This window comes from Quercus suber, unplaced genomic scaffold (assembly GCF_002906115.3).
Source record: "Quercus suber isolate HL8 unplaced genomic scaffold, Cork oak 2.0 scaffold_548, whole genome shotgun sequence".
NCBI lineage: Eukaryota > Viridiplantae > Streptophyta > Magnoliopsida > Fagales > Fagaceae > Quercus > Quercus suber.
The window spans coordinates 55667-68074 of record NW_027069996.1 but is presented as its reverse complement, the minus strand read 5'-3'; the positions used below and the strand labels follow the sequence as shown (position 1 = coordinate 68074).

General features: G+C 35.1%; 2 protein-coding genes across 3 annotated transcripts in view; both read left to right on the top strand.

Moving 5' to 3' along the window:
• LOC136063628 (protein SWEETIE-like) overlaps positions 1-7225 on the top strand; it is a 25531-nt gene extending 18306 nt beyond the window's left edge. The window contains exons 7-11 of one of the 2 annotated variants that reach the window (XR_010625253.1): positions 3237-3341; positions 4262-4351; positions 4443-4523; positions 4825-4893; positions 5960-6105. Coding sequence is in view for 1 of the 2 variants with exons in the window: in XM_065764277.1 (XP_065620349.1) it covers positions 7159-7171 (13 nt within the window). In the remaining variant the exon portion in view is untranslated. Of the gene's footprint in view, positions 1-3236; positions 3342-4261; positions 4352-4442; positions 4524-4824; positions 4894-5959; positions 6106-7158 lie in introns of those variants that run through there. The other variant, XM_065764277.1, reaches the window with a different exon arrangement.
• Positions 7167-12408, top strand: LOC136063627 (protein SWEETIE-like). Its single transcript, XM_065764276.1, has 6 exons — positions 7167-7263; positions 8184-8273; positions 8365-8445; positions 8747-8815; positions 9882-10007; positions 11975-12408. Exons 1-6 carry the CDS (start codon positions 7219-7221, stop codon positions 12197-12199), a joined length of 636 nt encoding a protein of 211 aa, XP_065620348.1. The 5' UTR covers positions 7167-7218; the 3' UTR covers positions 12200-12408.

Below are 12408 nucleotides of genomic sequence, written 5' to 3'. Positions count from 1 at the left end.
AAATATCACTCATCTGACAGAATATTGGTAGTAATTAGGCCTCATATAATCCAAAAGCAAGGGCATCCTCTCCCGGTTGAAAATACTCTAATTCCATTGGACTGTGACTGCTTTCACTTGGGCTTTTGAGACATTGTCCTGATTTTTAGGGGTTTGATTTATAGTGGAGAGAAACTTTGGTGCATTCCCACCCTTTTCATTCAGGTTTGAATTGGACAATCCATCATTAACACTATAAGCTGACAGGTTCAAAATGGTGCTTGGGGATATTGTTTATGAATCTCAAAATGCTTTTGTCAAAGAAAGACAGATTTTAGATTCCATTCTTATTGCCAATGAATGCTTGGATAGTAGGTTGAAATCAGGAGTTCCTAGGGTGGTGTAAGCTGGATGTAGAGAAGACATGATCATGTGAATTGGGACTTTCTCATTTATATGTTGGATCGTTGTGATTTTCTTAAAACATGGAGAAAATGGTTTTTTTTTTTTTTTTTTCTGCATCTTTACTGTTAAATTCTCCATTCTCATTAATGGAACTCCGTGTGGTTTCTTTGAAAGCTCTAGAGGTATAAGACAAGGTGATCCATTATCCTTTATTGTTTGTCATTGTTATGGATGCTTTTAGTAAAATGTTGGCTAAGGTAGTGAGGGATGGGCTCATGTCTAGTATTAGGGTGGGTCCCACGGGTGACTCTTTGCAGGTGACCCATCTTCTCTTCGCTGATGATACCTTGGTCTTATGTGATGCTGATCTTGGTCAGATTTTGTTTTTCTGGCTGGTGCTGTTTTGGTTTGAAGTTGTTTCTGGGTTGAAAATTAATATGGGTAAGTTTGAATTGGTCCCTGTGGGTGTCGTTCCAAATATAGTAGATGTGGTGGATGTGCTAGGGTGCAAGCAAGACTCCTTCCTGATGAAATATTTAGGTCTTCTGTTGGGTGCTAATGTCAGAGATAGTTCTATTTGGATTCCAATTATTGAGAAGATGGAGAGGAGGTTAGCAGGTTGGAATTGATTGTATCTCTCAAAAGGTGGTAAAGTTACTCTTATTAAGAGTACTTTGTCCAATCTTCCAACTTATTTTCTCTCTCTTTTTCCTATCTTGGTGGAGGTTGCAAACCGTATTGAGCAACTTCAATGAAATTTTCTCTGGAGTGGTATGAGAGATGTTAAAAAAACTCACCTAGTGAAATGGGCTACGGTTTGCGCGCCTCTTCATTTTGGAGGTTTAGCTATTAGAAGTTTGAGAAGTTTTAATAAAGCTTTGTTTGGACAATGGTTATGGATATTTGGTAATGAGTGACAGGCCTTGTGGAGGAGAGTGATAGGGGCAAAGTATGGTTGTGAAGGGGGAGGTTGGTGCTCTCTTCCCGTTACTGGCCCTCATGGAGTGAGTTTGTGGAAGTCTATTAGTCGTGGTTGGCCATCTTTTGTTCATCACATTCAATTTGAGATTGGGGCCGGTTTTATTATTAGAATTTGGCAGGACATTTGGTTTTGGGACACTTCTTTGTGTGTGCGCTATCCGAGACTTTTTTTTTTAAGTCGAAATAAGGAGGCCTATGTGGCTGATTTGATGAATTTCCCAAATGGTGTTCTTTTCTAGGATCTAAATTTTAGAAGATACAGTGAAGATTGGGAATTGGAATCCTTTACAGTTTAATGTCTAGAATTTATGGAGCTTCTTGGAGAGGAGTTGGGGACGATAAGATGTGTTGGAAACCTGCTATGGGAAGAGCTTTTTCTGTTCATTCTTATTACCAGGTTCTGACAAAAAGTTTTGACCAGTCTTTCCCTTGGAAGACTATTTGGAAGTCCAAGGTCCCATCTAGAGTTGCTTTTTTTGTTTGGACTGCAGCTTTGGGGAATATTTTGACTATTGATAATCTTAGGAAACAGAAGGTTTTGATTTTGGATTGGTATTGTATGTGTAAAAGAAACGGGGAATTAGTAGACCAACTCCTTATCCATTGCCTTATTGCTTTTAATTTGTGGTCTATGGTGTTTACTTTGTTTGGCATTCACTGAGTTATGCCAAAAACAGTGGTGGAGCTGTTGGCTTGTTGGCAAGGAAAGTTTGGAGGCATCAGAATTCTACTATTTGGATGGTTGTGCCCCATTGTTTGATGTGGTGCATTTGGTAGTAGAGGAATAATTGGTATTTTGAGGATTTAGAGAGATCAGTTTCAGATCTTAAACTCTTCTTCCTTAAGACACTTCTGGATTGGGTTGTAGTGTTAGGCTTTCGTTCTTTTTCTTTAGTCCATGGTTTCATGGACTTTTGTACTTTATGCACTTGATTTGTTTTTGTCCTTGATGTATACTTCCTGCATACTCTGGTGACACCATTCTTTTTAATATATTTTTATTACTAAGAAAACAAAAAACACTAGAAGCTGTCACCTTTTTAGTAACAAGGCCCTTACCTGACATTGCAGCCCCTCATCAGGAAAATTTTCTGGTTTAGCCTCCATTAGTGGCACTTGGGGCAACAGCACCCTCTTGCTCCCTTGCAAACTATCCATGGAGTTTTTAACATTCTTTTTTGATAAGTAACAAAATTTTTATTGAAATTAAAACAGCATCGCTTAACCAAGAGTTGCCCATTCTCACTCCGTGATGAAGATGCTAACATCTGCTCAACACACTGCCAGGTCTTCCTCTGCCTCACCAGCCAGTGAAATCGCTCCCCTCCCTTGTTGCTTCCACTGCCAGAGTGATGAACCCCCTTGGTCCCCATAGATTGTTAATAGCAGCATTGCTTTGTTTTAACGCAGCTCTCAGCTTCTCAATTTCCTTCATAAAGGTTTTTTCTTTAAGATCTGGAAAGGTCACGAGTTTAGCTGACTTGTCCTTTGGATTCTCATTGTTCCTAACTCGAGCTAAAACCAAAGGTTGGTCTGGGTTCTCAAAACTCACTGATTTGTTCTATAATATGTGAGCTTTAGAACATAGATCCATGAAGATATAAATGGAATTCACAAATTTACACAAACTCTTGAGGAAAAAAAAAAAAAACTGAAAATAGATGGAAATTCTGGAAAGAGAGAAGCTCTGAAACCTACCCAATCTTACCCCACTCATATCAGAAATGTGTTACTTCTGGCTTGAACTTAGCACATAATTTTTGGTCAGTTTGCGGTCATATTTAAATTTGCTTTGTAGATAGGTTGATTTTAATGCAATTATATATGTTAACCTTGTAATTTGGTTAATAATGTTTCTTTCTTCTTTGCAGGCTATTCATCTAAAGTATCAGCATCCAGATAGTGAGCTTCAAAACTTTGCTTTGCAAGTTATGGACATGCTTGGTGCTGATACTTGTATTGATGCCCATCCATTGGTATTTCCCAAAAATTTGCATCATAGATTTGTTTTTATATTCTTCCTCTCAAGTACATATGACTATCAGATGACTACTGTCCCACACCCACCCAGAAAAAAGACTATTTAACTTTGTTCTGCACTCTTATCTTGTTTATTGGTAGAAAAAAGGGTAGCAAAACCGGAAATGAATTGAATGGAGTAAAAGATGAACTGACTTGTGGCTTATCCTTGTTCATTGTTCTTAATTTCTTCTTAGGCGATATAGGTGTCTGATGTTGTCTTTCACTTTCAGTTCAATTGATGGTAAATTTTTATATCATTCAGTCTTGCATCCATGTGGCACCTTGTAGAAAACTGTTAGTTGGAAAGATATTGTCATTTTAGAGAACCATGTAGCAGTATGCTACACATATATTAGTACAACGCCCAAGATTTACTGATATATTGAACTTACATTAAGGAAAAATAAATAAGATCAAGAGATTCAATACTAATACGCCCTTTAAATCTTTGTATAGGAGTTCAACTTCTTACATGAGTTTGAATGATAGGTTCCCAGTTCTGCCATTGATGCATAAAATTTGTCCAATTTACATTTATATTTTGGTTTACGCGAGAATGTCTTCATGGAACATTTTCAGATCTGCTAGAATTGGAAAGGATTGTCTGCTAGAGTTTATGGGGTTTTATGGTACTTTTCTATATGCAGTAAATGGATTGAATTATTATTTGAAAATTACAAGTTTGTTACGTTTAAACTGAATTCTTGTAAATTGTAAAAGTGCCTTATTAATTTGTATAACCTGAGTCTACAATGTCTAGTATAAGTGTTTATAATGGCTCCCTTGGTGGCTTTCTTATAATGAAGTACCTAAGTGATGCTCTACAAAATCAAGCTACTGACCAATTTGTCTTATGAATAATGATTTACTGAAGGCATGTGTTCTCTATATCCTTCGGGTTGGCATAACTGATCAGATGACAGAACCCACTCAAAGGAACTTTTTGGTTTTCCTTGGAACGCAGGTTTGTTAAAAAAATTCAATTGGGTCTTCAATTGTTGAGGTTTTTTTTGGAGGTATCTGTATGGGAAAAAATTTCTCTTTATACTTTGCAGCTTCAGTCCCATGATGCTAGCCCTTCCATGAAGGCTTCTGCTTTACGTACATTGTCATATACCCTGAAAACACTGGGAGAGGTAAGGGATGACTCTCATGTGATTCTATTTAGTTCTTTGGTCCTTCTTTAGCTTGTTTTGTATAGAGCACCATGCTTGACATATTTTAAATAATGTTTTTAAAAAAAAGAAATTGTTATCATTATATTATTATAAATAAGCACAAGATTAGAGTGATTTGTCTTCTAAACGTTAGGTTTGCCGAAAAATGTATAGTGTTTTGATTTGGATAAAGTACATACTTTAACACTATAGCATATGAAAAGAAGTCTGGTGTTACTATTATCACTGATTAGCTGGTGCTTGATCTGTCCATTTGCAGGTTCCATTTGAATTCAAGGAAGTTCTTGATAACACGGTTATGGCAGCAATATCTCATCCTGCACAACTTGTAAATTCTTGATTTTATTTTCATTGTCATTAGAACCTCAAATGTATTTGGGAGTGTTCAGGGATCTCTCTTTTTATTTCTGTCAAACCTGTGGGTTTATATAGCTGCCAATACTTGCTGATAACAGTTTCTGTTTTTTTGGGTTGACAAGAGAGAGATTATTAAAAGTTTGACTTTGTTTTGCAACTATAGTCTTCGTAGATGTTCCCATCCATCACCTTTTTTATGCACTTTTTGTTCAGAATCATAAAATTCATAGCAGAGATTTAGCGAACTTTTGCAAGTCAGTGGGTGTTGATAGTATTGTGGGGTTGGACTGGAAGATATCTTTATTTAGGCATTCTGACAAACATACTTATCTATGTCAAATATGGACTTTATATCATTTGTCTTTTAATTATGTGTACCTACTTCCTTGAGTTAATCCTTTGATTATTGTCATCGGTTTACCTGTTTGCTTCAACTTCTATTTTTGGCTGACTTCTCATTTAGATTTTAAAAAAAGTGGAAATATTTGGGGGTCAGGAGCGTCATATGTGTGTTGCTATATAATTAGGGAGAATGAGGATATGAGTCATGAGTTACAATATACATTTTGGTATGAAGAGGTTGAACTTTTCCACTCCATAATATTTCTTTCTGGTTTATTAGATATTTTTTCTTAATTTTTTTTTTTTTTTGGTTTTTGTTTATTATACAAGGTCTGTGTAGCATGTGATAGAATTTGATTTTGTTTATTGATTTTTAGATTTATCACAGAACTAGTTATAATGTTAGTGTTTCATATTTCATTGTTTTTTCTTCATGTTCTATCTTCGGTTACTGTTTCCTCCTCAGGTTCTACTTGGAATGAATTATGGTATAATGAGTGGGAATATTATTGTTTTTTTTTAATAATGATTTTTTATTATAAATTTTGTCTTTTGTGAATTGATTTGCCACTGGCATTGATGTCAGGATCTTTTGCTTAATTAAATCATATTTTACGTATGCTTAAGGTGGCAATATTCAAAGCCATCTGATTGCTCTTTGATGTTTGTTGAACACTAAATACATTTATGTTTAGGTACGCGTTGAGGCTGCTTTGGCATTGCGTGCATTGGCTGAGGTTGATCCAACCTGTGTTGGTGGTTTGATTTCTTATGGGGTGACCACGCTAAATGCTTTGAGAGAGAATGTTTCTTTTGAAAAGGTAAATTTTATAAATTATATGGGAAACCTTTGTTCTGGCTACCTTTTTTACCCATTTTCTTGTTTATCCTTGTTTTGATTATATCTGGATTCATCTAATTAAGATTACAAAAAGTGAAAGTCATTTGGTTTCTTTTAGCTCTTTTTTTCCCCCAAAACTTTTTTATATTCGTCATAATGCTGTACGAAATTTACCCAGTTTGATTAGTTTTACTGCATCTAATTTGTGTTTTAGCTGAATGTTCCCTCTGATTGCTAAGTTTTTAATCTGTTCCTGATCCTCAGAATTTTTTTTTTTTTTTTTTTTTTTTTTTTTTTTTNTGGGGCAACAGCACCCTCTTGCTCCCTTGCAAACTATCCATGGAGTTTTTAACATTCTTTTTTGATAAGTAACAAAATTTTTATTGAAATTAAAACAGCATCGCTTAACCAAGAGTTGCCCATTCTCACTCCGTGATGAAGATGCTAACATCTGCTCAACACACTGCCAGGTCTTCCTCTGCCTCACCAGCCAGTGAAATCGCTCCCCTCCCTTGTTGCTTCCACTGCCAGAGTGATGAACCCCCTTGGTCCCCATAGATTGTTAATAGCAGCATTGCTTTGTTTTAACGCAGCTCTCAGCTTCTCAATTTCCTTCATAAAGGTTTTTTCTTTAAGATCTGGAAAGGTCACGAGTTTAGCTGACTTGTCCTTTGGATTCTCATTGTTCCTAACTCGAGCTAAAACCAAAGGTTGGTCTGGGTTCTCAAAACTCACTGATTTGTTCTATAATATGTGAGCTTTAGAACATAGATCCATGAAGATATAAATGGAATTCACAAATTTACACAAACTCTTGAGGAAAAAAAAAAAAACTGAAAATAGATGGAAATTCTGGAAAGAGAGAAGCTCTGAAACCTACCCAATCTTACCCCACTCATATCAGAAATGTGTTACTTCTGGCTTGAACTTAGCACATAATTTTTGGTCAGTTTGCGGTCATATTTAAATTTGCTTTGTAGATAGGTTGATTTTAATGCAATTATATATGTTAACCTTGTAATTTGGTTAATAATGTTTCTTTCTTCTTTGCAGGCTATTCGTCTAAAGTATCAGCATCCAGATAGTGAGCTTCAAAACTTTGCTTTGCAAGTTATGGACATGCTTGGTGCTGATACTTGTATTGATGCCCATCCATTGGTATTTCCCAAAAATTTGCATCATAGATTTGTTTTTATATTCTTCCTCTCAAGTACATATGACTATCAGATGACTACTGTCCCACACCCACCCAGAAAAAAGACTATTTAACTTTGTTCTGCACTCTTATCTTGTTTATTGGTAGAAAAAAGGGTAGCAAGACCGGAAATGAATTGAATGGAGTAAAAGATGAACTGACTTGTGGCTTATCCTTGTTCATTGTTCTTAATTTCTTCTTAGGCGATATAGGTGTCTGATGTTGTCTTTCACTTTCAGTTCAATTGATGGTAAATTTTTATATCATTCAGTCTTGCATCCATGTGGCACCTTGTAGAAAACTGTTAGTTGGAAAGATATTGTCATTTTAGAGAACCATGTAGCAGTATGCTACACATATATTAGTACAACGCCCAAGATTTACTGATATATTGAACTTACATTAAGGAAAAATAAATAAGATCAAGAGATTCAATACTAATACGCCCTTTAAATCTTTGTATAGGAGTTCAACTTCTTACATGAGTTTGAATGATAGGTTCCCAGTTCTGCCATTGATGCATAAAATTTGTCCAATTTACATTTATATTTTGGTTTACGCGAGAATGTCTTCATGGAACATTTTCAGATCTGCTAGAATTGGAAAGGATTGTCTGCTAGAGTTTATGGGGTTTTATGGTACTTTTCTATATGCAGTAAATGGATTGAATTATTATTTGAAAATTACAAGTTTGTTACGTTTAAACTGAATTCTTGTAAATTGTAAAAGTGCCTTATTAATTTGTATAACCTGAGTCTACAATGTCTAGTATAAGTGTTTATAATGGCTCCCTTGGTGGCTTTCTTATAATGAAGTACCTAAGTGATGCTCTACAAAATCAAGCTACTGACCAATTTGTCTTATGAATAATGATTTACTGAAGGCATGTGTTCTCTATATCCTTCGGGTTGGCATAACTGATCAGATGACAGAACCCACTCAAAGGAACTTTTTGGTTTTCCTTGGAACGCAGGTTTGTTAAAAAAATTCAATTGGGTCTTCAATTGTTGAGGTTTTTTTTGGAGGTATCTGTATGGGAAAAAATTTCTCTTTATACTTTGCAGCTTCAGTCCCATGATGCTAGCCCTTCCATGAAGGCTTCTGCTTTACGTACATTGTCATATACCCTGAAAACACTGGGAGAGGTAAGGGATGACTCTCATGTGATTCTATTTAGTTCTTTGGTCCTTCTTTAGCTTGTTTTGTATAGAGCACCATGCTTGACATATTTTAAATAATGTTTTTAAAAAAAAGAAATTGTTATCATTATATTATTATAAATAAGCACAAGATTAGAGTGATTTGTCTTCTAAACGTTAGGTTTGCCGAAAAATGTATAGTGTTTTGATTTGGATAAAGTACATACTTTAACACTATAGCATATGAAAAGAAGTCTGGTGTTACTATTATCACTGATTAGCTGGTGCTTGATCTGTCCATTTGCAGGTTCCATTTGAATTCAAGGAAGTTCTTGATAACACGGTTATGGCAGCAATATCTCATCCTGCACAACTTGTAAATTCTTGATTTTATTTTCATTGTCATTAGAACCTCAAATGTATTTGGGAGTGTTCAGGGATCTCTCTTTTTATTTCTGTCAAACCTGTGGGTTTATATAGCTGCCAATACTTGCTGATAACAGTTTCTGTTTTTTTGGGTTGACAAGAGAGAGATTATTAAAAGTTTGACTTTGTTTTGCAACTATAGTCTTCGTAGATGTTCCCATCCATCACCTTTTTTATGCACTTTTTGTTCAGAATCATAAAATTCATAGCAGAGATTTAGCGAACTTTTGCAAGTCAGTGGGTGTTGATAGTATTGTGGGGTTGGACTGGAAGATATCTTTATTTAGGCATTCTGACAAACATACTTATCTATGTCAAATATGGACTTTATATCATTTGTCTTTTAATTATGTGTACCTACTTCCTTGAGTTAATCCTTTGATTATTGTCATCGGTTTACCTGTTTGCTTCAACTTCTATTTTTGGCTGACTTCTCATTTAGATTTTAAAAAAAGTGGAAATATTTGGGGGTCAGGAGCGTCATATGTGTGTTGCTATATAATTAGGGAGAATGAGGATATGAGTCATGAGTTACAATATACATTTTGGTATGAAGAGGTTGAACTTTTCCACTCCATAATATTTCTTTCTGGTTTATTAGATATTTTTTCTTAATTTTTTTTTTTTTTTGGTTTTTGTTTATTATACAAGGTCTGTGTAGCATGTGATAGAATTTGATTTTGTTTATTGATTTTTAGATTTATCACAGAACTAGTTATAATGTTAGTGTTTCATATTTCATTGTTTTTTCTTCATGTTCTATCTTCGGTTACTGTTTCCTCCTCAGGTTCTACTTGGAATGAATTATGGTATAATGAGTGGGAATATTATTGTTTTTTTTTAATAATGATTTTTTATTATAAATTTTGTCTTTTGTGAATTGATTTGCCACTGGCATTGATGTCAGGATCTTTTGCTTAATTAAATCATATTTTACGTATGCTTAAGGTGGCAATATTCAAAGCCATCTGATTGCTCTTTGATGTTTGTTGAACACTAAATACATTTATGTTTAGGTACGCGTTGAGGCTGCTTTGGCATTGCGTGCATTGGCTGAGGTTGATCCAACCTGTGTTGGTGGTTTGATTTCTTATGGGGTGACCACGCTAAATGCTTTGAGAGAGAATGTTTCTTTTGAAAAGGTAAATTTTATAAATTATATGGGAAACCTTTGTTCTGGCTACCTTTTTTACCCATTTTCTTGTTTATCCTTGTTTTGATTATATCTGGATTCATCTAATTAAGATTACAAAAAGTGAAAGTCATTTGGTTTCTTTTAGCTCTTTTTTTCCCCCAAAACTTTTTTATATTCGTCATAATGCTGTACGAAATTTACCCAGTTTGATTAGTTTTACTGCATCTAATTTGTGTTTTAGCTGAATGTTCCCTCTGATTGCTAAGTTTTTAATCTGTTCCTGATCCTCAGAATTTTTTTTTTTTTTTTTTTGATAAGTTCCAAACTTTAAAATAGGTTGGCTCATATTCCTCACAGTATTTCTCACTCCTAGTAGTGACTTTTTCATTTGAGTTCTGCTTGGTAACTGTATTCTGAGTATTTTTTTCTTATGAGCTAGTAAATAATTTATTAAACATTGGAAAAAAGAGGAGCAACCCTAGTTGATCAACCTTGTGGTTCTGCTGTGATATTCCTCTCAGTTGTTTCTTCTACTAAATTCAGTTAAAAACATGTTGCCATTTGTGCTGTCTGAAATCAGGAGTGGGATTATATTAGTTTAATTGTGACTACTGTAGTCTTTGGGACCAGTGGCCAGAATGAACTAGGGAGGGGAAACTATGTTCTCAAAATTATTAGTCTTACAATTTAACATTCATTCTCAAGAGATTAGCTTTGGAGATGCAATTGCATTCAGAAATGGTGTCCAGTGTTGTTTAAATGACAGTGTGTTCAGATTGTGTTCCATGACTAGCAATATCATACTAGATATCCACTTCATCTTTGAGGCTCAGTTAAATTCCCCACCACAATCTACATCCAGTTGAAACTTTTACAAATGAGTCAGCTTTCTGTCTTGCTGGTCTAACTGACCCAAAACTGAATAGGTTTCCTGTTAAGGATTATATGCGGATAGACAAGTAGATTGGAGTGTTGCTTTTCATCCTTTTTCTTGTTTTTCTCTTTTAGATTTGGTTGAGCATCGTAGGTTGAGAACTGTTTGTAATTCTCCCTCAGTACCCCCCTGGTGTACTTAATTTTTTTTTTTTTAAAATAAATTTTTTTTGTACTTATCAAAAAAGAAAAGGAAAAAGAAAGAGTAGCTTGAATTTAAATGTTTCATGAAATTAGTGGTATTCCATCTATAACTGAACTTGGCCTTTGGGGTTCCTTTTCTGTATGATTTCTATTGAGTTGAATTAAGCTGGTAGTATTAGTATCAACTTGGGTTATGCTTGGAACTGGAAACTAGAGTTGAATTTATGTAACAACTTAATTAGTTTTAGCTCAAATGGCACCAATGAGCTCTAGCTCCCCTGACACCTCCTCTCCTTGCAAGTGCTAGGTAGATGGAGGTCGTGTATTTGATACCCACTGGGTGTGTGCGTATCTTAGTGAGAAAAAAAAGGCTCTAGCTCTAATGACATCTCTTTCTCTTGTAAGAGTATGGTGGAGGGTGATGGAGGGAATTGGATGATTGGTTTGTTGTTTGGAATGCTAGGTTGCTTAGAGAATGAAAGGTTAGGCTAGCTCTTTGAGAGACACTCTTGGAAAGACTACCTCTTGGGTATGGGGTTTATTCACTCAAATTCCACTAGTTACAAAGACGGCGGTCTTTATTATTTATAGTTACATATGCGAGCTGCTGATTGGCTAGGAAGTTAGTTACATGAGCCTGCCATGTGATTGGCTAGAGCCTAACAAACTCCTCTAACTAATAGGCTATTGTACTTATTACTAACAATCTATCAGTTAATTAACTTTGTTACAAGTGATAATGGCTGTTACAAGTAAAAGGAACTACTATCATCCAACATAAGCACTACTACACCCAGCTTTGAATTGTAATGTGTTTGATATAGCAAAAGCTTTTGATTGATTTCTGCCTTTGCAAGCAAAATATGTTTGATTAATTGGCTTGTTATGTTTCTGTAGGGAAGCAATTTGCAATTTGACCTTGATTCTTTGCATGGGCAAGCTACTGTGTTGGCAGCCTTGGTTTCCATTTCACCAAAGTTACCTCATGGTTATCCAGCTAGGTACTGGTCTTTTTTTTGTTATGTACTTTCAAGACACATGAATATATACGTATACAAAATTTATATTAGTTATATCGTAACATATTTTTGGGTCATGCTTGGACTAATGGCATGGTGTTAGTTGTCTTATGAGGTTTTAAAACCAATTTGAATCCTTTGTACTTCTTGTTTTGGCATAACTATAATTCTTTGAATTCTAGGATCCAAACTGATGCTCTCCCAGCTATTGAATGTGCATAAACTATTATTTATTTGATAAGTAAAATAATCTATTAGAAAAGATGATCCAAAAAATCAACATTGGAATTGCATGATACACCCCCCCCCCCA